The following is a 26,271-nucleotide window of genomic DNA, read 5'->3' on the forward strand; positions in this document are numbered from 1 at the left end:
CACACACACACCCAGTGTGAGGACGAATAAGAAGAGCAGCTCAACAGCCAGGACTCCGAGCAGGTAAAAATCACACCTGTAAAATATTTTGTCATTTCATTATCAGATCAATGCTGTTTGACTCACTTTCTAAATAATGTGTTAATTGTTCAGAAGGAGACCTGAAACAGACACACACTGTTGAAGACAGTAAATGTGTGAAGCAGAACTGTGCTTTAATGAAAATTTATATGAGACCATGTAAATAAGTGTTGTTTTGTAAGTGATTTTCTGCCCTCTGGGTCACTGTAAATAAACACATTTATCATATACATATTTATTAGTTATATTTTTTATATTTTTATTTTAGTTAATTATTGTTTAGTTAAATTAGTCACATTTATATTTATTATTCTACTTTTCTAGGAGAGAAGTTAATAATCTTCCTGTTTCTCTCCCGGGAAAAGGCCGGCGTATCCCTGCAGGTCAGTGGGGTCTTGGAACTTCCTGAGGTCTTTATGTGGAACATGTTTCAGTACAGAGAGTTCTGAAAAAAGAGTACTGAAAAAATCTGAAAATACAGAGGATTATAGATCAGAGAAAAATAAAAACTAATCCGGTCTGATTCTATAACAAATCCAATGTGAAAAATCACAGGTTTCTGTTTCTAGGTGACAACAAACATTTAAGTGAATAAATAACGGCAGTTATCAGGTTGGGACACGTTTATGACACGTTAAAGTCCAACAGAACATCACAGCCTTTCACGTCACAACCTTTTACATCACAGCCTTTTACATCACAACCTTTTACATCACAGTGTTTACATCACAGCCTTTTACATCACAGCCTTTTACATCACAGCCTTTTACATCACAGCCTTTTACATCACAGCCTTTTATATCACAGCCTTTTATATCACAGCCTTTTACATCACAGCCTTTTACATCACAGCCTTTTACATCACAGCCTTTTATATCACAGCCTTTTACATCACAGCCTTTTACATCACAGCCTTTTAGAACAGTGAAATAACCGCAATGTTTTAAAGCAAGTTTTTGATCTCAGTTACACTGAAAATTTCTGTGAAATACTTCAGTAATCACAATGATACCCACAATTACCTTCAACTTTAGAGCTCTATGTGTGTCTGTGTGTGTGTGTTGGGGGGGTTAGGGTGAAGATGTTCAACAGCAGCAGTTCATACAGTTATGCAGATTCATTGCATTCCAGGTAAGAAAATACACAACAGTAACACAAATAACATACGGAAGTACACCACAATAACGTGTGTGTGTGTGTAGCTACTCTTTAGATGACACATCCTCAGAGAGCTCCAGTTTATCACGACCCAGCGCTAAAGCCATCTACAGTGAGTCTACAAATGCACACGCAAACACACATACGATGTGTGTTCAGGTTTTTATTTGTGTGCGTGTGTGTGTGTGTGTGTGTGTAGTGCGCAGGAAGGAATATGCCGAGTCCATCAACAAACAGCTGGCCAAGTTTCAGTACCGAGTAGAGGTAAGTGCTGAAGTTAACTAGCTTTAGCTTATGAACATTATTCCTGGTCTTAACAATTCCCCTAGTCCACATGAGAGAACTTCACAAGGTTATGAACCATGCACAGCAACTTTCTAAAGGCTCTGTAGAGGGGAGATAAAGTTTCAGATGATGGGTCCTCATCCAGGAAGTGATGTCAGAAACCTGTTTGATATCTTCTGAGAGAAGAAAGTGATACTGAGTGTCATCAGCAGTTATAAGACATCATAAGACCTGACCACTCAGGGAGAACAAAAGTGTACCAAGAACCAACCCCTGAGGAACTCTGTTAGACTCACAGTGAGTCTGTGGCATGATGAAATGGAACCTGTCCAAGCTCGTGGACCTATAGATTCTATGACAACCAAGTCAGAGCACAGATTCCGAATCAGCAAGAAGATGTGGTGATTCACAGAATCAAAGCCAGCAGTGAGGATGATGAGGACAGAAGACTCGTAGCTCTCTCACACTTTCAATGGAGCTTCAGTAAAAATAGATTCAGTAGAATTCATTGCTGTGTATCAAGACATTCGGGATGTTATCAGTAGGAGACATGAAGAAAGCTGCTTGAGAAGTGCATGTACCAGGATGGAACACAGAGTCTGTAGTTCCTTAGTGAGTAGTGCTAATGTGTGGAAAGTCTGTTTTCTACATGAGGACGGGTTCCCTTCTGAGTCTGGTTCCTCTCGAGGTTTCTTCCTCATATCGTCTCAGGGAGTTTTTCCTCACCACCGTCACCTCTGGCTGCTCATTAGAGATAAATTCATACATTTAACATCTATATCCTGAATTTACATATTTCTGTAACGCTGCTCTGGGACAATTTCCACTGTTAAACACGCTGTACACACAACACTGAACTGAATTGTGTGTGTGTGTGTGTGTGTGTGTGTGCACGCAGCACCTGTTCACCTGTGAGCTGGATGGTGTGGAAGTCTCGGGACTGCAGGACTGTGTGGAGCGGCTGAAGCTGTTGGAGACGATGGGTCGAGTGTGGGGACAGGAAATGAACCTGGAGGTGGAAAATGAAAATTTGCTGCTGAGAGACATTGAAACTAAAGTGAGACTCTGTGAGAGTTGACACACACCACTGATACATGTGTGTGTGTGTCTGCATGTGTGTGTGTCTGTCTGTGTGTGTGTGTGTGTCTATGTGTGTGTCTATATGTGTGTCTGTGTGTTGTGTGTCTGTGTGTGTATTGAGTGTCTGTGTATGTGTCTGTGTGTGTGTTGTGTGTCTGCGTGTGTGTTGTGTCTGTGTGTGTTGAGTGTCTGTGTGTGTGTCTGTGTCTGCGTGTATGTGTGTCTGTTGAGTGTCTGTGTGTTTCTTTGTGTGTATGTGTCTGCGTGTGTGTCTGTCTGTGTCTGTGTGTGTTGAGTGTCTGTGTGTGTCTGTTGAGTGTCTGCGTTGGTGTCTGTGTGTGTGTGTGTGTCTGCGTGTGTGTGTCTGCGTGTCTGTTGAGTGTGTGTGTTGAGTGTGTGTGTCTGTTGAGTGTGTTGAGTGTGTGTTGAGTGTGTGTGTGTCTATGTGTGTGTCTATATGTGTGTCTGCGTGTGTCTCTGTGTTGTGTGTCTGTGTGTGTTGAGTGTCTGCGTGTGAGTTGTGTGTGTGTATGTCTGTGTGTGTGTCTGTGTCTGCGTGTATGTGTGTCTGTTGAGTGTCTGCGTGTGTGTCTGTGTGTGTTGAGTGTCTGTGTGTGTCTGTTGAGTGTCTGTGTGTGTCTGCGTTGGTGTCTGCGTGTGTTTGTGTTGAGTGTGTGTCTGTGTCTGTGTGTCTGTTGAGTGTCTGTGTGTGTCTGCGTTGGTGTCTGCGTGTGTGTGTTGAGTGAGTGTCTGTGTCTGTGTGTCTGTTGAGTGTCTGTGTGTGTCTGCGTTGGTGTCTGTGTGTGTGTGTGTGTGTCTGCGTGTGTGTGTGTTGAGTGTGTGTCTGTGTCTGTTGAGTGTCTGTGTGTGTTGAGTGTGTGTGTCTGTGTGTGTCTGTTGAGTGTGTATGTTGAGTGTGTTGAGTGTGTGTGTGTTGAGTGTGTGTGTGTGTCTGTTGAGTGTCTGTGTGTGTTGAGTGTGTGTGTGTTGAGTGTGTGTGAGTGTGTGTGTGTTGAGTGTGTGTGTGTCTGTTGAGTGTCTGTGTGTGTTGAGTGTGTGTGTTGAGTGTGTTGAGTGTGTGTGTGTGTTGAGTGTGTGTGTGTCTGTGTGTGTGTATCTGTTGAGTGTGTGTGTTGAGTGTGACTGTGTGTGTTGAGTATGTGTGTATGTTGAGTGTGTTGCGTGTGTGTTGAGTGTGTGTGTTGAGTGTGTGTGTGTTGAGTGTGTGTTGAGTGTGTGTGTCTGTCTGTGTGTGTGTATGTTGAGTGTGTGTGTATGTTGAGTGTCTGTGTATGTTGAGTGTCTTGAGTGTGTGTGTGTGTTGAGTGGGTGTCTGTGTGTGTGTTGAGTGTGTTGAGTGTGTGTGTGTGTTGAGTGTGTGTCTGTCTGTTTGTATGTGTGTATCTGTTGAGTGTCTGTGTGTGTTGAGTGTGTTGAGTGTGTGTGTTGAGTGTGTTGAGTGTGTGTGTGTTGAGTGTGTTGAGTGTGTGTGTTGAGTGTGTGTGTTGAGTGTGTGTGTGTTGAGTGTGTTGAGTGTGTTGAGAGTGTGTGTGTGTTGAGTGTGTTGAGTGTGTGTATGTGTGTCTGTCTGTGTGTGTTGAGTGTGTTGAGTGTGTTTGTTGAGTGCGTTGTGTGTGTGTTGAGTGTGTGTGTGTGTTGAGTGTGTGTTTGTTGAGTGTGTTGTGTGTGTTGAGTGTGTTGAGTGTGTTGAGTGTGTGTGTGTGTTGAGTGTGTGTGTGTTGAGTGTGTGTGTTGAGTGTGTGTGTTGAGTGTGTTGAGTGTGTGTGTTGAGTGTGTTGAGTGTGTGTGTTGAGTATGTGTGTGTTGAGTGTGTTGAGTGTGTTGAGTGTGTGTGATGAGTGTGTTGAGTGTGTGTGATGAGTGTGTTGAGTGTCTGTGTGTTGAGTGTCTGTGTGTTGAGTGTGTGTGTGTTGAGTGTGTGTGTGTTGAGTGTGTTGAGTGTGTTGAGTGTGTGTGATGAGTGTGTTGAGTGTGTGTGATGAGTGTGTTGAGTGTGTGTGTTGAGTGTGTTGAGTGTGTGTGTGTTGAGTGTGTGTGTGTTGAGTGTGTTGAGTGTGTGTGTTGAGTATGTTGAGTGTGTGTGTTGAGTGTGTGTGTTGAGTGTGTGTGTGTTGAGTGTGTTGAGTGTGTTGAGTGTGTGTGATGAGTGTGTTGAGTGTGTGTGATGAGTGTGTTGAGTGTGTGTGTTGAGTGTGTTGAGTGTGTGTGTGTTGAGTGTGTGTGTGTTGAGTGTGTTGAGTGTGTGTGTTGAGTATGTTGAGTGTGTGTGTTGAGTGTGTGTGTTGAGTGTGTGTGTCGAGTGTGTGTTGAGTGTGTGTTGAGTGTGTGTCGAGTGTGTGTGTGTTGAGTATGTTGAGTGTGTGTGTTGAGTGTGTTGAGTGTGTGTGTGTGTGTTGAGTGTGTTGAGTATGTGTGTGTTGAGTGTGTGTGTGTGTGTGTGTGTGTCCTCCATCAGTTGATGAGGTTTAAAGAATACCAGTGATCTGTATTGTCCTAAACACACACAGACCAACAGAACACTTTTACTACTACACAATATTTAACACAAGATTGTGTGTACGTGTGTGTGTGTGTTTGTGTGCACGTGTGTGTGTGTGTGTGTGTGTGTGCGTGTGTGTGTGCAGGAGGAGTTGGACTGTGTTCCTCTGCTCAGTGTGTCGGAGGTGACAGCGATGTTGGACACGTGTGTGTATAACTCTCTGCTGATGATCTCAGTGTGTGAGCGACAGGTCGTCAGTGTCTTCATGTTCCAGTGCGACTCTCTGAGAGTGAGACACACCTCCAACACACACACTACACTGCTTTCTGATTGGCTGATTAAATCACTGGTTTTGATGCAGCCATGAATTTATACAGAAAGACATCTAATGCCTGACTTTAAATTTCATTTCATTTCATTGTATTTTTAGTTTGAATGAAACTTTAATTGTAATTATTTTAAATGAATGTTGTATTTGTTATTCACTCAGTAATGAAATAAAGGCACTTCTTGGTAGTGCATTCGGACTGTACTCTACACACTCACTCCTGTCTGTGTGTCTCCTGTGTTTCAGGCTGATTATATCAAACGAGATCTGGACCGAGCAGTACAGAACACCAACACCACCAACGACAGGTAACATTTATTAACACTAAAAACACTACTTCTCCTGGTGTACTTCTCCTAGTGTTCATCTCTCCATCACTGCTAGGGGGCGACTCAGGACCCAGATGATGAAAAATAACAGAAACACACACTCCCCTCCAGAACAGAGAGAATTGACTCCTCCTGAAGAATGGGTTGTTCCAGATTATGGTAAAAATAAATATGGGATGCATCCCAAAACGCACATCAAATTCACTATATCTGGTGACTATTTAGTTGGTCTACCATCTAATGTAGCTGTGTGGAAGCATAGTGGAGAAAACCTGGTGCACTACGGATATCACACAGTGCAATGTGACAAAATTTATCCAAATGATGTAGTCTAGCAAATACAGATTACCCATAATGCACAGCAATGAAGACACGGTCCAGCCTATAAGATGAATATGGTGTGTGGTTTGTGATATTGCCAATATTTACAACTGAATTAGTTTCAGAAGTTTAATGTAATTAAAATTCTGAGTCTCTGTTCAGATCAGACTCCGCCTCCAACTCCAGCTTCACCCAGAAGTAGACAAGAGCCAGTCTACAATAGAACAGCATCACTGACTCCACCCCCTCACTCAGAGAACACACCCAAACAGCCAAACCCACCTACTGCCCCTAGCCACGCCCCCTACACAGAGAGAGACAGGAACGTGGTGAGTGATGAAAACAGGACAGAACAACATAAACCAGGGGTGTCCAATCTAATCCGGAAAGGGCTGGTGTGGCTGCAGGTTTTCATTCCAACCAATCAGGAGCCACACCTGATTCCACCTGTTTAATTAGTTGAACTTGGCTTTCAATAGACTCAGGTGTGGCTTCTGCTTGGTTGGAATGAAAACCTGCACACACACCGGCCCTTTCTGGATAAGATTGGACACCCCTGATGTAAACAATTAACCACAACAACCTCACTGCACAATCACTTCTGTATTGGTGTTGTGTTCTGACGTTGTGGTGTGTGTAATGTGATGTGATGTGTCGTGCTGGTGTGTGTTGTGTCGTGTTGTGTCTTGTTGGTGTGTGTGTTGTGGTGTGTCATGTGATGTGTCGTGTTGGTGTGTCTGTTGTGGCGTGTCGTGTTGGTGTGTGTGTGTTGTGGTGTGTCATGTTGGTGTTGTGATGTGTGTTGTGATGTGTCGTGTTGGTGTGTGTGTTGTGTTGGTATGTGTGTCGTGTGTCATGTTGTGGTGTGGTGTGTGTGTTGTGATGTGTCGTGTTGGTGTGTGTGCGTGGTGTGTCGTGTTGGTATGTGTGTGTTGTGGTGTGTCTTGTTAGTGTGTGTGTGTTGTGGTGTGTCGTGTTGGTGTGTGTTGTGGTGTGTTGTGTTGGTATGTGTGTTGTGGTGTGGTGTGTTGTGTTGGTGTGTGTTGTGTAGTGTTGGTGTGTGTGTTGTGGTGTGTCTTGTTGGTGTGTGTTGTGGTGTGTCTTGTTGGTGTGTGTTGTGGTGTGTCATGTTGGTGTGTGTTGTGGTGTGTTGTGTTGGTATGTGTGTTGTGGTGTGGTGTGTTGTGTTGGTGTGTGTGTTGTGTAGTGTTGGTGTGTGTGTTGTAGTGTGTCTTGTTGGTGTGTGTCTGGTGTGTGTGTTGTGTCATGTTGGTGTGTGTGTGTGTTGTGGTGTATTGTGTTGGTGTGTGTGTTGTGTTGTGTCGTGTTCGTATGTGTGTTGTGTTGGTGTGTGTGTTGTGGTGTGTGGTGTGGTGTGTCATGTTGGTGTGTGTGTGTTGTGGTGTGTTGTGTTGGTGTGTGTTGTGTCGTGTTGGTGTGTGTTGTGTCGTGTTGGTGTGTGTGTTGTGATGTGTCTTGGTGTGTGTGTTGTGGTGTGTCGTGTTGGTGTGTGTGTTATGGTGTGTCGTGTTGTGTAGTGTCTTGTTGGTGTTTGTGTTGTGGTGTGTTGTGTTGGTGTGTGTGTTTGTGTGTTCTGATGTTGTGTGTTCTGATGTTGTGTGTTCTGATGTTGTGTGTTCCTGCAGGACATCCTGAATCACCTGATTAATGACATTGAGCAGTTTGTGGTGTGTGTGTTGGTGTGTGTTGATGTGTGGTGTGTGTTGTGTTCTGATGTTCTGTGTTTGTGTGTTCCTGCAGGACATCCTGAATCACCTCATTAATGACATCGAGCAGTTTGTGAATCTCGTTCTCACTGCAGTTCCGAAAGTTGACAAGAAGAAGAAAAAGAAGAAGAAGAATCAGAAAGGTGAAAATGAGCTGCAGCTTTGATGAGTTTATCACTGTGTAGTACTGCAAAATTCTTGCATCTTTGTTGTGTATATTATGTGTTTTATGTGTGTGTGTGTGTGTGTGTGTGTGTGACTGGGGTAGGATTACCCTCAGAGGAGGAGTTTAAAATTTGCCTGCAGAAAATCAAAATGGCCTTCAACCTGTTGGTGAGTGAAAAAACACTCCAAATTAGTGAACACACACACACACACACACACTGCATCAATCCTGCAACTCACTGACACCAAACTGAAGTTCTTCCTGATTAATCCGGATGCATTTCTCTGTAAATCTACCATGAGTTCATCATCAATAAAGATTAGTGAGAATGTTCCAGAAGCAGCCATGCAAGCCCAAGCCATGACGCTACCTCCACCATGTTTCACAGATCAGCTTGTATGTTCTGCATCATGAGCAGATCCTTTCTTTCTCCACACTTTGGCCTTTCCATCACTTTGGTAGAGGTTCATTTCGGTTCCAGAACTTTTGTGGATCATGTCTGTATTTCTTTGTGAATTCCAGACAGGTTTTCTGATTCTTACTGCTGATGAGTGGTTTACATCTTGTGGTACACCCTCAATATTTCTGCTCTTGAAGTCAGTGGATTGTGAGACCTTCACCCCTGTCCTGTGGAGGTTGTTGGTGATGTCATTAACTGTTGTTTTTGGGTTTTTCTTCACAGTTCTCACAATGTTTCTGTCATCAGCTGCTGTTGTTTTCTTCGAAAGACCCATTCTGTGTCTGTTCCTCAGTACACCAGCGGTTTCTGTCTTTTTCAGGGCATTCCAAGTTGTTGTATTGTCTACGCCCAATGTCTGTGCAATGCCTCTGATAGATTTTCTTGGCTTGCTTTTCTCCCAGAGACAGCTCTCTGATCTTCATGTTGGTTTATCTTTTAAGCAATAAATGCATTTTTCATAAGAATAGACATTCAGAGCTTTTAATTCTTGCAACAAGAAACACCTGTCAGTCACATGTTCCAGTATTTTTGATCATTTGAAAAATGGGCGGGTTCAAACAAAAGGTGCCATGTTCCAAGTTGTTTAACATGTCTAGATGATGAAAGCTGAAATTCTGATCTATCGTCTCGTATTCACCTTTTGATCTCAAACCGAAATGTATTCAATGTACAGCACAAACAATAGAATTGGCCTTGCTGTTCCAATACTTATGGAGGGCCTGTTCCTACACTAACTTTTAATTCTCTCTCTTTCCTCAGGCAACAATGAACGGTCAGATTCAGTCCCCCAGTGCACCAGAGCTCACACACTGTCTTTTCTCCACACTGGAAGTGGTAAAGACTCGCTTATTTACTCGTGCGCACACACACACACACACACACACATATACTACACCTTATGAACTAGGAGAAGGTTTTACAATTTCAAAAAGAAAAAAAACCCTGAAAACAAGGGAATTATAAATTTGTTCTCTTTAGTTAAGGCTTCAGATCGACTAAACACCAAACACTAAACACATGTGATTTGATTCAGTCATTAGGAGGCCGAGCAGAAGCGAGCCAATCAAGAGCTAAACACTAAACTACTTTCACATGCAGATTCACCGTAGACTCTGTGTGCGTGTGTGTGTTTAGGTAGTGAGTCGGTGTGCAGATGATCTCCCTGCGTGTGTAGTTGCACCGTTGTTGGAGCCGGAGTGTGTGCGCTTTCTGAGTGGGGAGGCAACACAGGAGGAGGACCAGCTGTGGCAGTCACTAGGAGACGCCTGGAACATCCCCAGGTACCACGTGTTCTTCATCACCATCAACACCACCACCACATCACCTTAAAGGGTCATGAAACCTGCCTCTTTCCCTCTTTCAGCTCAAGTCTACCTCTCATGTTTTTGAAAAATGCAGCTTAAATGGGCATGGCTGGCTGTGCGAAGAAGGGAGAGGGAGTGGGCGTGGCTGTATGTGCGAAGAAGGGTGGGGGAGTGGGCGTGGCTGGCTGTGCGAAGAAGGGAGGCGGCGTGGCTGTATATTCGAAGAAGGGCGGGGAAGTGGGTGTGGCTGGCTGTGCGAAGAAGGGGGGATGGGCTAAGATTGTCTTTTATGACGTGCGATATGAACACCTCATCATCACCATCATCACCACCATTATCATAACCATCACCATCACCATTATCATAATAATCACAATAATCAACATTATCATAATCATCACCATAATAATCACCATAATCATAACCATCACCATAATCACCATTATCATAATCATCACCATAATCATCACCATCACCATAATCACCATTATCATAACCATCACCATAATAATCACCATCACCATAATCACCATTATCATAATCATCACCATAATAATCACCATAATCATCACCATCACCATAATCACCATCACCATAATCACCATTATCATAATCATCACCATCACCATAATCACCATTATCATAATCATCACCATAATAATCACCATAATCATCACCATCACCATAATCACCATCACCATAATCACCATTATCATAATCATCACCATAATCATCACCATCACCATAATCACCATCACCATAATCACCATTATCATAATCATCACCATCACCATAATCACCATCACCATAATCACCATCACCATAATCATCACCATCATCACCATTATCATAACCATCACCATAATCATCACTATAATCACCATCACCATAATCACCATTATCATAACCATCACCATAATCATCACCATCACCATAATCATAACCATCACCATAATCATCACCATCACCATAATCACCATTATCATAACCATCACCATAATCATCACCATTATCATAACCATCACCATAATCACCACCATCACCATAATCACCATCACCATAATCACCATCACCATAATCACCATTATCATAACCATCACCATAATCATCACTATAATCACCATAATCACCATCACCATAATCACCATTATCATAACCATCACCATAATCATCACCATCACCATAATCACCATTATCATAACCATCACCATAATCATCACTATAATCACCATAATCACCATCACCATAATCACCATTATCATAACCATCACCATAATCATCACCATCACCATAATCACCATTATCATAACCATCACCATAATCATCACCATCACCATTATCATAACCATCACCATAATCACCACCATCACCATAATCACCATCACCATAATCACCATCACCATAATCACCATTATCATAACCATCACCATAATCATCACTATAATCACCATAATCACCATCACCATAATCACCATTATCATAACCATCACCATAATCATCACCATCACCATAATCACCATTATCATAATCATCACCATAATCACAATCACCATCACCATAATCATCACCATAATCATAATCATCTCATCACATCATCATCATCACCATAATCACCATCATCACATCACCATCAGTATTACCATCTGCAGCAGCACCTTTATAATCATCTCCATCATCATCATCATCATCATGTGTTTCAGGACTCAGTGGCCAGAGGATGATGATGAGATTCCAACCTTCACTCCGGTTTTTGACGATGGTTGGGAGCCACCGGAGATCACATACACTGAGAGGAAAACGTTCAATCGCCAGGAGAGCCAGCAGTCCACCACGGGGCAGGTATACACACACACACACACACACACACACACACACACAGTAAAATTTATTAAATGTTATGTTTGTCTGTTTGTGTTTCAGAGCATTATATCTTTTCAGACGGCAAATAGGAGGTAAAACTACTCCATCTCTCTACTATCAGCCAATCAGACGCTATCTTACTGTGTGTATGTGTGTGTGTGTGTGTGTAGCTCTGAGGACGTGCCAGCGAGCTGTATGCGTGTGCTGTATGACTTCAGAGCGAGAAACGACCGAGAGCTCAGTGTGAAGAAGGGCGAGATGGTGGAGGTGAGATCAGTGCACTAACGTCAGTTCTGTACAGCGGCGTGAGGGACTGCTACTGAGTGTTGTCACAGCAGAAACGACCAGTGCACACACACCACACCCACACACACACACACACACCACACACACACACACACACACACACACACACCCACACACACACACACACACACACACACACCCACACACACACCACACACACACACCACACCCCACACACACACACCACACACACACACACACACACCACACCCACACACCACACCACACACACACACACACACACACACACCCACACACACACACACACACACACACACCCACACACACACACACACACACACCACACACACACACACCACACCCACACACCACACCCACACACACACACACACACACCACACACACACCACACCCACACACCCACACACCCCACACACCCACACACACCACACACCCACCACACACCCACACACACCACACACCCACACACACACACACACCACACACCCACCACACACCCACACACACCCACACACCCACACACACCACACACCCACACACACCACACACACACACACCACACCCACACACACACACACACACACCCACACACACCACACACCCACCACACACCCACACACACACACACACACACACACCCACACACACCACACACCCACACACACACACCCACACACACCACACACCCACACACACACACCCACACACCACACCCACACACACCACACCCACACACCCACACACCCACACACACCACACACCCACACACCACACCCACAGACACACACCACACCCACACACCCACACACACCCACACACACACACACACCACACACCCACACACCACACACCACACACCCACACACACCAGACACCCACACACACCAGACACACACACACCACACACCCACACACACCACACACCCACCACACACACACCCACCACACACCCACACCCACACACACACACCACACACACACCACACACCCACACACACCACACACCCACACACACCACACCCCCCCACACACACACACCACACACACACACCACACACCCACACACACCAGACACCCACACACACCAGACACACACACACCACACACCCACACACACCACACACCCACCACACACACACCCACCACACACCCACACCCACACACACACACCACACACACACCACACACCCACACACACCACACACCCACACACACCACACCCCCCCACACACACACACCACACACACACACACACACACACCACACACACACACCACACACCCACCACACACACACCCACCACACACCGACACACACACACACACCACACACCCACACACACCACACACCCACACACACCACACCCCCCCACACACACACATACACCACACACACACACCACACACCCACCACACACACACCCACCACACCCACACACACACACACCACACCCACGAACACACCACATCCACACACACACCCACACACACACACCACATCCCCACACACCACACCCACACACACATACACACACACACCACACACACACACACACACCACACACACACCACACACACCACACACACACCCAGACACCACACACACACACACCACACACACACACCCACACACACACACCACCACACATACACACCCACACCGCACACACACACCCACACACACACCACACAAACCCACACACACACACACACACACACCACACCCACACCACACACACCGACACACGCACACACACACACCCACACACACCACACCCACACTCACACCCACACCCACACACACCACACCACACCCACCTACACACAGAACAATGACATATCTACATCATTTGGGAGGCTGTGACTCAGGTGGTAGAGCGGGTTGTCTACTAATCGATTCCCAGCCCACATGACTCCACATGACTCCACATGACTCCACATACCGAAGTGTCATTGGGCAAGACACTGAACCCAAAGTTGCTCCCTATGGCAAGTTAGTGCCTTGTATAGCAGCTCTGCTACTACTGGTGTGTGACTGTGAATTAGAACCAGTGTGAAGCACTTTGTAGAAAGTTTAAACTTTGCTAAGGTTAAAAAAGCCATATATAAGTGCAGACCATTTACCATTTAAAACACCATATTAATTTAGTGTGTTGTATATCAGGAGTGGTGCAGAACAAACATCACATTAATGTCCACATAAGAGGAGTGTGTGCATATGATGTTGAAGTGTGTGTGTGTGGTGTGCGTGTGTGCCTGGGTGTGTGTGTGTGGTGTGTGTGCGTGCCTGGGTGTGTGGTCTGGGTGTGTGTGTGTGTACACAGATTTTGGACATGTCTAAGCAATGGTGGAAAGTGAGGAATGATTGTAGTGAAGAGGGTTTCATTCCAAATAATGTCCTGAGGTCCACTGAGAATGAAGACACACAGGTGGGTCATTACACTGATACCTATATACACTATACAGCCAGAAGTATGTGCACCCCTGACCTCCATATGTGGTTCTTCCCCAAACTGTTTCCACAAACTCTGAAGTACACGGTTGTGTAGAAGGTCTCTGTACGCTGTTGTTTTAGTTTCCCTGAGAACTAAGAGGCCCAGACCTGCTCCAGCATGACACAGTGCACAGGAAGTACGAGTACCATGAAGACGTGGTGTTTGAAGGTTGGAAGAAGGTGGAAGAACTTGAGTGTCCTGCACAGAGCCCTGACCTCAACCCCACTGGCGCTCTTGTAGCTGAATGAACACAAATCCTCACAGCCACACCCCAAAATCTAGTGGAAAGCCTTCCCAGAAGAGTGGAGCGCATTATAACAGGAAAGGAGGAATACGTCTGGAATCAGATGTTCAACATGTACATATGAGTGTGATGGTCAGGGGTTCACATACTTTTGGTAATATAGTGCATATACTCTCATACACTCAGACCAATCAGAATGAGCAGAGACTTCATTAGCTTGACTGGTTGTGTTTGATCCTGCAGGGGGCGGAGCCTAACCCGGTCCTGACCAGGAAGTCTCGGCCGGAGGAAGTAAAGGTCTGGCTGGAGCACAAAGAGTTCAGCAACATGTGAGACACACACACACACACACACACACACACACACACACACAGAGGTGCACTTAAGCATCACAACTATTAATCTTCACACAACCTGTGTGTGTGTGTGTGTGTGTGTGTTAGCACTGTGCGCTGCCTCGGGGGTCTCAGCGGCGGGATGTTGTTGGGGATGACGTTAGAGGAGTTGAAGATTGTTTGCCCAGAAGAAGGAAGACGAGTGTTTTACCAACTACAGAACATCAAATCAGCACTAGCTGTGAGTATACATACACACACACTCTTCACATCTGTAACAACACAGACACACACAATCCGTTTATGTTTGTTCATATGGTTGGGTTACACACACACACAAACACAAAATGTCCTATACTCATTCCTATAGCCTGCTCACTGCTTTGTGTGTGTGTGTGTGTGTCATTAGCTCGCCAAAGAAGTGAGTCTGCTGAACTGAGAGTTCAAAAGGAGAGAAACTACACCACAATGAAGAAAACACACACACACACACACACACGAGCGTGTACAGTTAGTACTTTAGATGTGTATAATACTGATTGTGTGTACATGTTACCTGCATGCACCCTGCTTTACTTATTTAAACACCTGAGTGTTTTTGACTGGGTTTACCTGTACATACCTGGAGAAGAATTTACACTGGTTCATCTCAGGGTTTGTCCTGTTTATATTCTTTAACATTCTAATGATTATAAAAAATATCAACATTATTAAAATTATGAACAGAAAACCTACCAATTGTGCACATTTCTGTCTGATGAGCAGATAAGCCCATGCTTTAGATTCCAACAGTACCTGTCCGTCCAGGTGTGACTGACACACATCAGCATAAATTGGAGGTGTGACGGCGGCAACAAATGAAACGTTAAACAACTAAAATAAACTATCGTGTGTGAAGAAATGTTACATATGATGACTTTAATGCCATCGCACCTCTGAGTAAACACATAACATTATAGCCAATCAAATTAAGTGTGTGTGTGTGTGTGAAAGAGAGATACTGAAAAAAAATCAACCTTTGGAAATGTAAAGATTTTATTAAAAATGTAATTATGTAAACAAAAGAATATACACAGTTATCATAATGTAAATAAATAAAATTATTATAATGAACACAGTAAAAGTGTTGGTGTTTGTGTTCGCTAACGATTAGCAACAGGACCGGTGTTTATTTCTCACACACACACACACACACACACACACACACACACTACCAGTCTGCTAACAAGAGTTTTCTTCGTTCGTATAATTTTAGAATAATAATGAATAATTTTCACTATAAAATTACACACATGGAATGTTGTGACTGATAAACATGTTTAACATGCTCAAATGCTTTGATGTTTTAATTGAAAAGCATCTGCATCTTCTCACCCAGCTTCATCAGGAGCTTCACCCAGGACACGTTTCTTAAACTTCACAAATAACCTGAGCTCCTCCCTGCTCCTAATACTGCTCTTATACAAACACCACCAAACACCTAAAATACAACATAGGTCTTACTATATATTCCACTGTATACGTGTAAACTGTGACTTTTATACTTTATATGATTAAAATTACATATCACTACTGTCTAAACATAATTTCTGTATATTGAAGAAACACAAAACCACTACAGACACAGAGAGAGAAGAGAGATAGAGAGAGAGAAAGAGAGAGAGAGGAGAAGAGAGAGAATGAGAGAGAGAGGAGTAGAGAGAGAAGAGAGAGAGGAGTAGAGAGAGAAGGGAGGGGACATGAGAGAGAAGGAGAGAGAGAGGAGAAGAGAGAGAAGGAGAGAGAGAGAGGAGAAGAGAGAGGAGGAGAGAGAGAGGAGGAGAAGAGAGAGAGAAGAAGAGAGAAGGAGAGCGAGAGGAGTAGAGAGAGGAGAAGGAGGGGGGGGGGCTGAGTGTATACTTTGCTGTAATATAAACATATATAGAATGTATTTGCTGTATGTGTGTAATGGAAAGCACTTGGTGTCAGAGGTCAGCGCCTTTAGGAGCACTGGAGGGTTAAGGGGTTGGTGAAGGCCTAACAGTGACAGCTGGTTCCTCAAACATCACCTTCTGATCCACAGCCCAGAACCTTGAGAGAACCAAAGTACATAAAAGAGAGGAAAGGAAACGAGGATGAATAATCTAATTTTAATTTCTTCATGGCCCCATGGAGGGTGGAGTCTCCTCTTCTGGCCCCGCACCCTGTATGTGTGCAGCCTGGGTAATAAGCTGCAGCTCATCACACAGAGTCTCGTGTCGGAAGGCGAGGCGAATGTCGGGAACGTTGGAGCGGCGGATATCATTACCATCCGGACCCTCGCGCATGTACCCTGCCCCCAACCATGATATCTTCACCTGGTGGGTGGAGTCACCAGAATAGAACAGTCAAATAAAAAACACTGCACAATGATGTGTGTGTGTGTGTGTGGGGGGGGGGGGTTGTGTGCGTGTGTGTGTGGGGGGGGGGGGTGTGAGGGGGTTTGTGTGTATGTGTGGGGGGGGTTTGTGTGTGGGTGTGGGTGTGTGTGTGTGTGGGTTGGTGTGTGGGGGGGGGTTTGTGTGTGTGTGGGTTGGTGTGTGGGGGGGTTGTGGGTGTGGGTGGGTTTGTGTGTGTGGGTGTGTGTGGGGGGGGCTTGTGTGTGTGTGTGAGTTTGTGTGTGAGGGTGTGGGGGGGGTTGTGTGTGAGTGTGTGGGGGGGGGGCTTGTGTGTGTGTGTGGGGGGGGGGGTTGTGTGTGTGTATGGGGGGGGTGTGAGGGGGTTTGTGTGTGTGTGGGTTGGTGTGTGGGGGGGGCTTATGTGTGTGTGTGGGGCTTGTGTGTGGGGGGGGGCTTGTGTGTGTGTGGGGGTTTGTGTGTGTGTGTTGGTTTGTGTGGGTGTGGGGGGGTTTGTGTGTGCGTGGAGGGGGGCTTGTGTGTGTGGGGGGGGCTTGTGTGTGTGTGTGTGTTTGTGTGTGTGCAGGTGTGTGTGGGTGTTTGTGTGTGTGTGTGGGGGGTTTGTGTGTGTGTGGGTTTGTGTGTGTGTGGGTTTGTGTGTGTCTAGGTGTGTGTGTGGGTGTGTGTGGGTTGGTGTGTGGGGGGGAGGTTTGTGTGTGTGTGGGATTGTGTGTGTGGGTTTGTGTGTATGTGTGTGGGTTTGTGTGGGTGTGTGTGTGTGTGGGTTTGTGTGTGTGGGGTTTTTGTGGGTGTGTGTGGGTGTGGGGGGGTTTGTGTGTGTGGGGGTGTGTGTGTGGGGGGGGGGGCGGGGGGGGTTGTGGGTGTGTGTGTGGGTTTGTGTGTTGGGGTGTGTGTGTGTGTGTGTGTGTGTGTGGGTTTGTGTGTTGGGGTGTGTGTGTGTGTGTGTGTGTGTGTGTGGGTTTGTGTGTTGGGGTGTGTGTGTGTGGGTTTGTGTGTTGGGGTGTGTGTGGGTTTGTGTGGGTTTGTGTGTGTGTGTGTGTGGGTTTGTGTGTTGGGGTGTGTGTGTGTGTGTGTGTGTGTGTGTGTGTGTGGGTTTGTGTGTTGGGGTGTGTGTGTGTGTGTGTGTGTGGGTTTGTGTGTTGGGGTGTGTGTGTGTGTGTGTGGGTTTGTGTGTTGGGGTGTGTGTGTGTGTGTGTGTGTGGGTTTGTGTGTTGGGGTGTGTGTGTGTGTGTGTGGGTTTGTGTGTTGGGGTGTGTGTGTGTGTGTGTGTGTGTGTGTGTGTGTGTGTGTGTGTTACCTTGTGTGAGAAGCCACTCATGAGCACACTGTTTCTTGCTAATTCACACATGTCACACGAGCTGAGCTTCCATACTTGAGCGGCAATACTGTACTCCTCCATCAGGGGCTCCTATACACACACACACACACACACACACACACACACACACACACACACACACAAACACAAAAAGGGGTTTGTTAATAGTGCATTTTTTTTCTACATCTGGCACTAACTGGTGTGTGTGTGTAACCTTGATGATGTGGGCAAAGTATATGCCCTGGATGTGGTTGTCAGTTTTGATGAAGATCTCTAGATCTAGATCTGCTAGACAGTTCAGAGTCTCCAGATGTTTACAGCTTATTTCTCTTGCATTATTACACCAATAGTTGGCATACAAACAACCCCAGTTTTGATTGGCAGCAGATTAGCTCCACCCAGTCACTTTACAGCAGATTAACTCCAGCAGTTTTCTGAGGCGCTATACACAGCAGGCTATGAATTAATGTTACTGCTGAAGGACTGAACAATTCAACCCATTAGAATTATTATTCAGTATTATTAAATTCAGTATTCAGAATTCACACGGTCTCTACCAATGTTAGTTAGAATAGCGCTGAGTGAGGACGTGAAGGCGTGAGGACGTGAGCGAGTGCTGTGCAGTGGCTCCGTGTTGACACAGGTTCCCTCTCAGCTTTAGTTTCTATCTTCAGCAGTTTTATCCTGAGCAGTTTTATTTGCACCTCTCCGTCTACTCGTATTTCCACAAAGCTGAAGTCACCAAATTTGCAGAACCTTTATTCAAACCTTTTCCTTTCCCTGCCCTCATGAGGGTGTGGCAAGGCCAACATGGTTGGTGGAAAAAGAAAAGGGGGAGGAGTTAGGGAACTAACCCTAAGGTATAACAGATTTTTTTTGTGTTAATGTTTATTAGCTAGTTTCTCTCTTAAGCATTTCTGTGCTGGAGTCGCTGAAATATTTGGAAAGCTTAATGGAAGAGGCAGAAAAGCTGTGGATTATTATATGTACTGCAATCTACAGGTGATCTGATTACAGGACAGGTGAGATCAATCCTTCCTGCTCCTGTTTTTCAATGATTGGCTTTTTGTAAGAATTCAGAACTTTAAAAATGTGTTTGGAGATGTTACTTTTTTGGACTTTGAGTACTGCATCTGTTTGTATTATCACGAACCTTGAGTAGTAGACATGTTTAAATACATGAAGCCTGATTAAGTCTGACTTCTATGCTAATGCGTCTTTGCTGGAAGTGCTAGTGCGCAGTCCTCCCAAAAGCTGACTGTGTGTTGTGTGCATCTGCGGGGTCATGTGTCGGGTAAACGCTGAGCGGTCAGCGGAGGGGTGTGTCCAGATTAATACTGTTCCAGTATAAACAAAAATGTTCTCTCATCACATCCAGAACTTTCCATCTCCTATAAACCTTCTATAATCCTGCAGGATCACACACTTTACTTTCGCTTTCTTCTAACACACTCCTAATAAACACACAAAGTGTAGAAGTGTAACCACAACAACACAATAACAATAAAATCTACATCATTGTCAGTCAGTGATTGATAGAATTGTGGATTTAAACACTAGGTCTATGGAAGTGCTTGGATACGAGAGCTGCTCAGACTGTTGGATACAGACGACTTAAACACTACAGAAAAGCTTATTAATTAATTAATTAATATTTATAATTAATAACATGAGGTTTCATTTGCACTTTATAGACCAACATTATGTCCGTGTTCTCTTATATTTATTATTCCAACAGTGAAACACACAATTCGTTGTTTTTGTCTCCTCCTCTCTGTGTACTTCAGTACATGCTGGTGTGGTTCATGCAAAAGCGCCTCCTAGAGGACATGCTCAGATTATGTTATAGTAGGAATTCTTCACCCTGCTCTCGCTGAGATGCACTCACACAGAAGCGAGTACTCGTAAACTGTCCTTGATTGTGTAATGTTTGTCCATCCATCTTCTACCGCTTACTCCTTTTCAGGGTCACGGGGAACCTGGAGCCTATTGTAATGATCGGCTATGATGATGTCATGTGGGGTCAAGGGGCGTGGTCGCCGCCCTGCTCTCTCTCTCTCTCTGTGACCTTGACATTGTGTGCTGACACACGGTCTCATGTAAGGTACCATTTTTGGGATGTTTTACTCGGTTAAATCCTCTTCTAATGACTGACCTGTAACCCTGCGTTTCTATGGTATCCTTCACTGTAATAAACGGAGAATAGCACTTTCACTCTGTGTCCGGCTGAGTTATATCAACTTTCCTGAGCAACCTGTGAGGATCTAGCCGGATCCTTACACTATCCCAGGGAGCATGGGGCACAAGGCGGGGTACACCCTGGACAGGGTGCCAGTCCATCACAGGGCACAATCACATACACACTCACACACCCATTCATACACTTCGGACACTTTAGACACGCCAATCAGCCTACCGTGCATGTCTTTGGACTGGGGGAGGAAACCGGAGTACCCGGAGGAAACCCCCACAGCACGGGGAGAACATGCAAACTCCGCACACACAGGGCCCCGGCGGGACTCGAATCTCAGACCCTGGGAGGTGTGAGGCGAACGTGCTAACCACTAAACCACCATGCGCCCGTAATGTTTGTCCTTTCAGCAATATTACAAGAAAACCGGTGTTTAAAACAACATTATAATTTGCATGTTAACTAGATTCCTCTGACTTAAACACTTTTATTCTGTTGCATTATTTTAGCTGATCCAGGACGGATGTGCTCTCGGAGCTGCAGCACTTTAGCTGAGTCTCACAAACTAACACTTAAACCTTCACTATGTAGTAATCTATAACAGATTAAATTCAAGTAAAAGGCTCGCATATAAATGTGTGTGTGTGTGTGTGTGTGTGTGTGTGTCTGTGTAAATGTGGGTTGTGATATTTATTCAGTAAATACAGTCCATCCAGCTCTGTTTCCTCCATGTGTTTGTCAGCGTAAACAGTTATACTGACATATCAGCTAGTAAACGTGATTTAGGACATAGGTCCGAGACTTATTCTAGAAGTCCTCTAGCTGTCTTCATTGCAGGTGTACAGGTGATGTTACCTTGGTGAAGTGGAACTGCAGCGGATCATCGGTGGAGAGAGAGACCATGAGGCCACGTGACAGGTACTCGTATAACGGGTTTCTATGGTAACTGAGAAACAGACTGTTGTTGCTGAGGGGTGACATGGCAATGCCCACCTGCGCCAGGTAATAAAGGTACTGCAGCACAGGGACCTGAATACACACACACACACAGATTTGTGACTACACTGATAATATGCTCCTAACTTCAATACTACTACTTGTATATAATATTTATAGTTCTTAATATATTTTGTTCCATAAATTAATGTTTGTGTGTGTGAGTGTGAGTGCATGTACATACCTTCCTGAGCATCAGGCCGTGTGAGATGTTGGCCGACAGCATGAATCCAGACACCAGGTGGTGAACAGGCCCTGCCTCTCCACAGTGAGGTCGCAGCACAAAAGTGTTGAAGCCCCGCCTCCTGTGCATGCAAACACACACACACACACACACACACACACACACACCAGTCAGCTTACACACACAGTTGGGCTCCAGTATGTACAGTGTTTTATACTGTATGCGCATTAGTGTATACCTGCGCAGGTGGTTCAGCACGGTCATGTTAGCATAGGTGTAGTAAAGGTAATAGGAGTATGGAGGGTTCTCTTCCTCAGTCCAGTTATCAGGTCGAGGGCTGTACAAACTGAACACATGGTGCTCTGGTTTCGACTCATCATCAACACTGTCAAAGCCCACCACCTACACACACACACACACACACACACACACACTGTTACGGAGTTACAGATTAACTGTACATTACTGATATAGAACAGGACTGAATAACGGTGTTAATTACACTGTGTATTTGTGTGTGTGTGTGTGTGTGTGTGTGTGTGTGTGTGAGAGAGAGAGAGAGAGAGAGAGACTCACATGCTGCAGGAACAGGTGCAGCTTTGGGTGTGTGTTTGGGCTGATTGTCACCTCAAACAGTGGCAGGAAGATGTTCTCCAACATCTGCTGGAAATTCATCAACTGTCTCTTACTGCGGTACACATCACTGCAGAGAGAGAGACAGAGAGACAGACAGGTGGGGTTGGTTAGGGTTAGAGAGATAGACAGGTGGGTGGTAGTTCTTACTAAAGATGAATCACTGTGTGTGTGTTTGTGTGTGTGTGTGTGTGTGTGTGTGTGGTGTGAATGTATGTGTGTGCATATGTGTGTGTGTGGTGTGTGAGTGGTGTGTGAGTGTATGTGTGTGTGTGTATGTATATGTGTGTACGTACTACAGGCGTGGGATCTGGATGAGCCAGCGGACATTGTGTGAGTAGACGGAGTGTGTGACGGCCCATTCAGCCAGTTTGTCCCACTCGTCTCTCGATCGTCCGTAAACAGACAGACGCAGCTCGGCATTCTGGTACTTACTCTCCTCTAGGTCTGACATCACTTCCTACACACACACACACACACACACACACACACACACACACACACACACACAGAAAGGGGTTTGTTAATGGTGCATTTTTTTCTACCTCTGGCACTAATTGGTCTGTGTGTGTGTGGGTGCAACCTTGATGATGTGGGCAAAGTATTTGCCCTGGATGTGGTTATCAGTTTTGATGAAGATCTCTCGCAGTATTGACTCTCCGATTGGGTTGTACTTTGCGTTAAACTTATCAAATCGATGAAAGGTATTCCGGTCCTGTAAACATACACACAAATAATAATAATAATAATAATAATAATAATAGTAATCATTATTATTATTACTATTATAATGAAGTGTAACATGTATTATGAACATACAGAAACAGCAGTGTGCTGTATTCAGTGTAGCGGAGGGGTGTAATGGAGGGGCTTAGGGGAGGGGTGTAGTGGAGGGGTGTAGGGGAGGGGTGTAGTGGAGGGGCGTAGGGGAGAGGTGTAGTGGAGGGGTGTAGTGGAGGGGTGTAGGGGAGGGGTGTAGGGGAGGGGTGTAATGGAGGGGCTTAGAGGAGGGGTGTAATGGAGGGGCTTAGAGGAGGGGTGTAATGGAGGGGCTTAGAGGAGGGGTGTAATGGAGGGGCGTAGGGGAGAGGTGTAGTGGAGGGGTGTACTGGAGGGGCTTAGGGGAGAGGTGTAGTGGAGGGGTGTAGTGGAGGGGTGTAGGGAAGGGGTGTAGTGGAGGGGCGTAGGGGAGGGGTGTAGTGGAGGGGTGTAGTGGAGGGGTGTAGTGGAGGGGCGTAGGGGAGGGGCGTAGGGGAGAGGTGTAGTGGAGGGGTGTAATGGAGGGGCTTAGAGGAGGGGTGTAATGGAGGGGCGTAGGGGAGAGGTGTAGTGGAGGGGTGTACTGGAGGGGCTTAGGGGAGGGGCTTAGGGGAGGGGTGTAGGGGAGAACTGGCCCAATGAAGGTCCTGGTTGGCACATATCGAATGAATTTAGAATCCACGCTCTAAATTAAAATTGTCTTATGTATGGGATCAATTTCCTGTCAAAAGTATTGCGGTCACGGATTGAAAAATTATAAGCGTGAAACAAACATTTAAAAACACATGCAGAATTATATTGCACAAAACTGAAAAATGAATTCAAAGTTTTCTGAATCGCACACAAAATTGTTCTCATTGGTTATATTACTGTTTTTGTGCTCTCTGACATTTTCTGATCATGTTTTCTTTTTTTGGATGCTCGCGCTGTTTTTCCCTTCGTGCTTGTTTCCACATTCTCCGCTTGCTTTTCCAAACGCTTCAGTTCAAGTTTCATGTAAATGAGGATGGGCTTTAGTGTCACCATTGGTCCACTACAGCTCCTCCTCTAGCCAATCAACCGAAGAGAGGAGTTGACGTCACTCCACTGCGACTAGTGCATCGAAATCAGTATGAAGGGAATCAGTTGTCACCAAATCAATAAACCTGTACCAACAGCTTTTCTGGTTTCCCCTCACCAATCTATGCTCAGTTCAGTATTTATGATGAAGTGATAATACAGTGAGGGAAAAAAGTATTTGAGCCCCTGCTGATTTTGTACGTTTGCCCACTGACAAAGAAATGATCATTCTATAATTTTAATGGTAGGTTTATTTGAACAGTGAGAGACAGAATAACAACAAAAAAATCCAGAAAAACGCATGTCAAAAATCCAGAAAAACGCATGTTAAAAATGACCTTAATGTGCTTCTGCTTGAGCCACTCCTTTGTTGCCTTGACCATGTGTATTGGGTCATTGTCATGCTGGAATACCCATCCACGACCCATTTTCAATGCCCTGGCTGAGGGAAGGAGGTTCTCACCCAAGATTTGACGGTACATGGCCCCGTCCATCGTCCCTTTGATGCGGTGAAGTTGTCCTGTCCCCTTAGCAGAAAAACACCCCCAAAGCATAATGTTTCCACCTCCATGTTTGACGGTGGGGATGGTGTTCTTGGGGTCATAGGGAGCATTCCTCCTCCTCCAAACACGGCGAGTTGAGTTGATGCCAAAGAGCTCCATTTTGGTCTCATCTGACCACAACACTTTCACCCAGTTGTCCTCTGAATCATTCAGATGTTCATTGGCAAACTTCAGACGGGCATGTATATGTGCTTTCTTGAGCAGGCGGACCTTGCGGGCGCTGCAGGATTTCAGTCCTTCACGGCGTAGTGTGTTACCAATTGTTTTCTTGGTGACTATGGTCCCAGCTGCCTTGAGATCATCGACAAGATCCTCCCGTGTAGTTCTGGGCTGATTCCTCACTGTTCTCATGATCATTGCAACTCCACGAGGCGAGATCTTGCATGGAGCCCCAGGCCCGAGGGAGATTGACAGTTCTTTTGTGTTTCTTCCATTTGCGAATAATTGCACCAACTGTTGTCACCTTCTCACCAAGCTGCTTGGCAATGGTCTTGTAGCCCAGTCCAGACTTGTGTAGGTCTACAATCTTGTCCCTGACATCATTGGAGAGCTCTTTGGTCTTGGCCACGGTGGAGAGTTTGGAATCTGATTGATTGATTGCTTCTGTGGACAGGTGTCTTTTATACAGGTAACAAGCTGAGATTAGGAGCACTCCCTTTAAGAGTGTGCTCCTAATCTCAGCTCGTTACCTGTATAAAAGACACCTGGGAGAAAGCCAGAAATCTTTCTGATTGAGAGGGGGTCAAATACTTATTTCCCTCATTAAAATGCAAATCAATTTGTAACATTTTTGACATGCGTTTTTCTGGATTTTCTTGTTGTTATTCTGTATCTTACTATTCAAATAAACCTACCATTAAAATTATAAACTGATCATTTCTTTGTCAGTGGGCAAACGTACAAAATCAGCAGGGGATCAAATACTTCTTTCCCTCACTGTAGTTTTGAACATCTGAAGGACAAATAGGATGTTCTTGAGTTAAAGTGTCATAGCAAAGGGCCTGCCTTAAATACTTATATCGATGTGGTATTTCAGTTTTTATTTTTAATAAGTGTGCAAGAATGTGTGTTGTCAGTGGAGTGGTACATTGTGGAATGAAAACATACATTTTACCATAAGATGACATCATCATAAAACGTGAATGAATACATTCTGAATGCACAATATAATGTTTTTTTTCTCATTATACTTGCATGACTCCTAATGTAATTAGGATATAATATAATGCTATT

At 45.1% G+C, this 26,271-nt stretch overlaps 2 protein-coding genes across 9 annotated transcripts in view; one reads left to right on the forward strand and one right to left on the reverse strand.

Annotated features, from left to right (window-relative positions):
• eps8l3a (EPS8-like 3a) lies at nt 1-16,073 on the forward strand. 4 transcript variants are annotated; one of them, XM_053652770.1, is made up of 20 exons: nt 1-63; nt 406-464; nt 1,156-1,212; nt 1,284-1,503; nt 2,423-2,581; nt 5,250-5,393; nt 5,679-5,740; nt 5,817-5,920; nt 6,245-6,411; nt 7,844-7,952; nt 8,078-8,142; nt 9,195-9,269; nt 9,570-9,715; nt 11,440-11,578; nt 11,660-11,691; nt 11,770-11,866; nt 14,211-14,315; nt 14,869-14,954; nt 15,069-15,201; nt 15,370-16,073. In XM_053652770.1, exons 3-20 carry the CDS (start codon nt 1,163-1,165, stop codon nt 15,397-15,399), a joined length of 1,923 nt encoding a protein of 640 aa, XP_053508745.1. In that variant the 5' UTR covers nt 1-63; nt 406-464; nt 1,156-1,162; the 3' UTR covers nt 15,400-16,073. The 4 variants fall into 4 exon arrangements, with proteins under 4 accessions (XP_053508745.1, XP_053508747.1, XP_053508746.1 ...); XM_053652772.1 differs by having other exon boundaries at nt 5,829-5,920; XM_053652771.1 differs by having other exon boundaries at nt 1,284-1,351; nt 1,439-1,503; nt 11,440-11,691.
• The window catches only part of ampd2a (adenosine monophosphate deaminase 2a), a 27,505-nt gene continuing 17,205 nt past the window's right edge, over nt 15,972-26,271 (reverse strand). For 4 of the 5 annotated variants that reach the window (XM_053652768.1, XM_053652762.1, XM_053652766.1 and 1 more), the window contains 8 exons: nt 23,241-23,372; nt 22,954-23,117; nt 22,601-22,727; nt 22,263-22,426; nt 22,025-22,145; nt 21,700-21,873; nt 18,633-18,743; nt 15,972-17,296 (listed from right to left, as the gene is read on the reverse strand). In XM_053652768.1, the coding sequence (XP_053508743.1) occupies nt 17,099-17,296; nt 18,633-18,743; nt 21,700-21,873; nt 22,025-22,145; nt 22,263-22,426; nt 22,601-22,727; nt 22,954-23,117; nt 23,241-23,372 (1,191 nt within the window). In that variant the 3' untranslated portion in view covers nt 15,972-17,098. The remainder of the gene's footprint in view (nt 17,297-18,632; nt 18,744-21,699; nt 21,874-22,024; nt 22,146-22,262; nt 22,427-22,600; nt 22,728-22,953; nt 23,118-23,240; nt 23,373-26,271) is intronic. The other variant, XM_053652767.1, reaches the window with a different exon arrangement.

The sequence above is a fragment of the Ictalurus furcatus genome, chromosome 21 (assembly GCF_023375685.1).
Source record: "Ictalurus furcatus strain D&B chromosome 21, Billie_1.0, whole genome shotgun sequence".
Classification (NCBI taxonomy): Eukaryota; Metazoa; Chordata; class Actinopteri; order Siluriformes; family Ictaluridae; genus Ictalurus; species Ictalurus furcatus.

Bases quoted from the DNA above. Each gene is read 5' to 3' on its own strand.
- eps8l3a (XM_053652769.1), top strand. From the start codon at position 1,163: ATGTTCAACAGCAGCAGTTCATACAGTTATGCAGATTCATTGCATTCC. The intron at 7,953-8,077 runs GTGAAAATGAGC...TGACTGGGGTAG, and splicing joins GAAGAAGAAGAATCAGAAAG to GATTACCCTCAGAGGAGGAG. The intron at 15,202-15,369 runs GTGAGTATACAT...GTGTGTCATTAG, and splicing joins ACATCAAATCAGCACTAGCT to CTCGCCAAAGAAGTGAGTCT.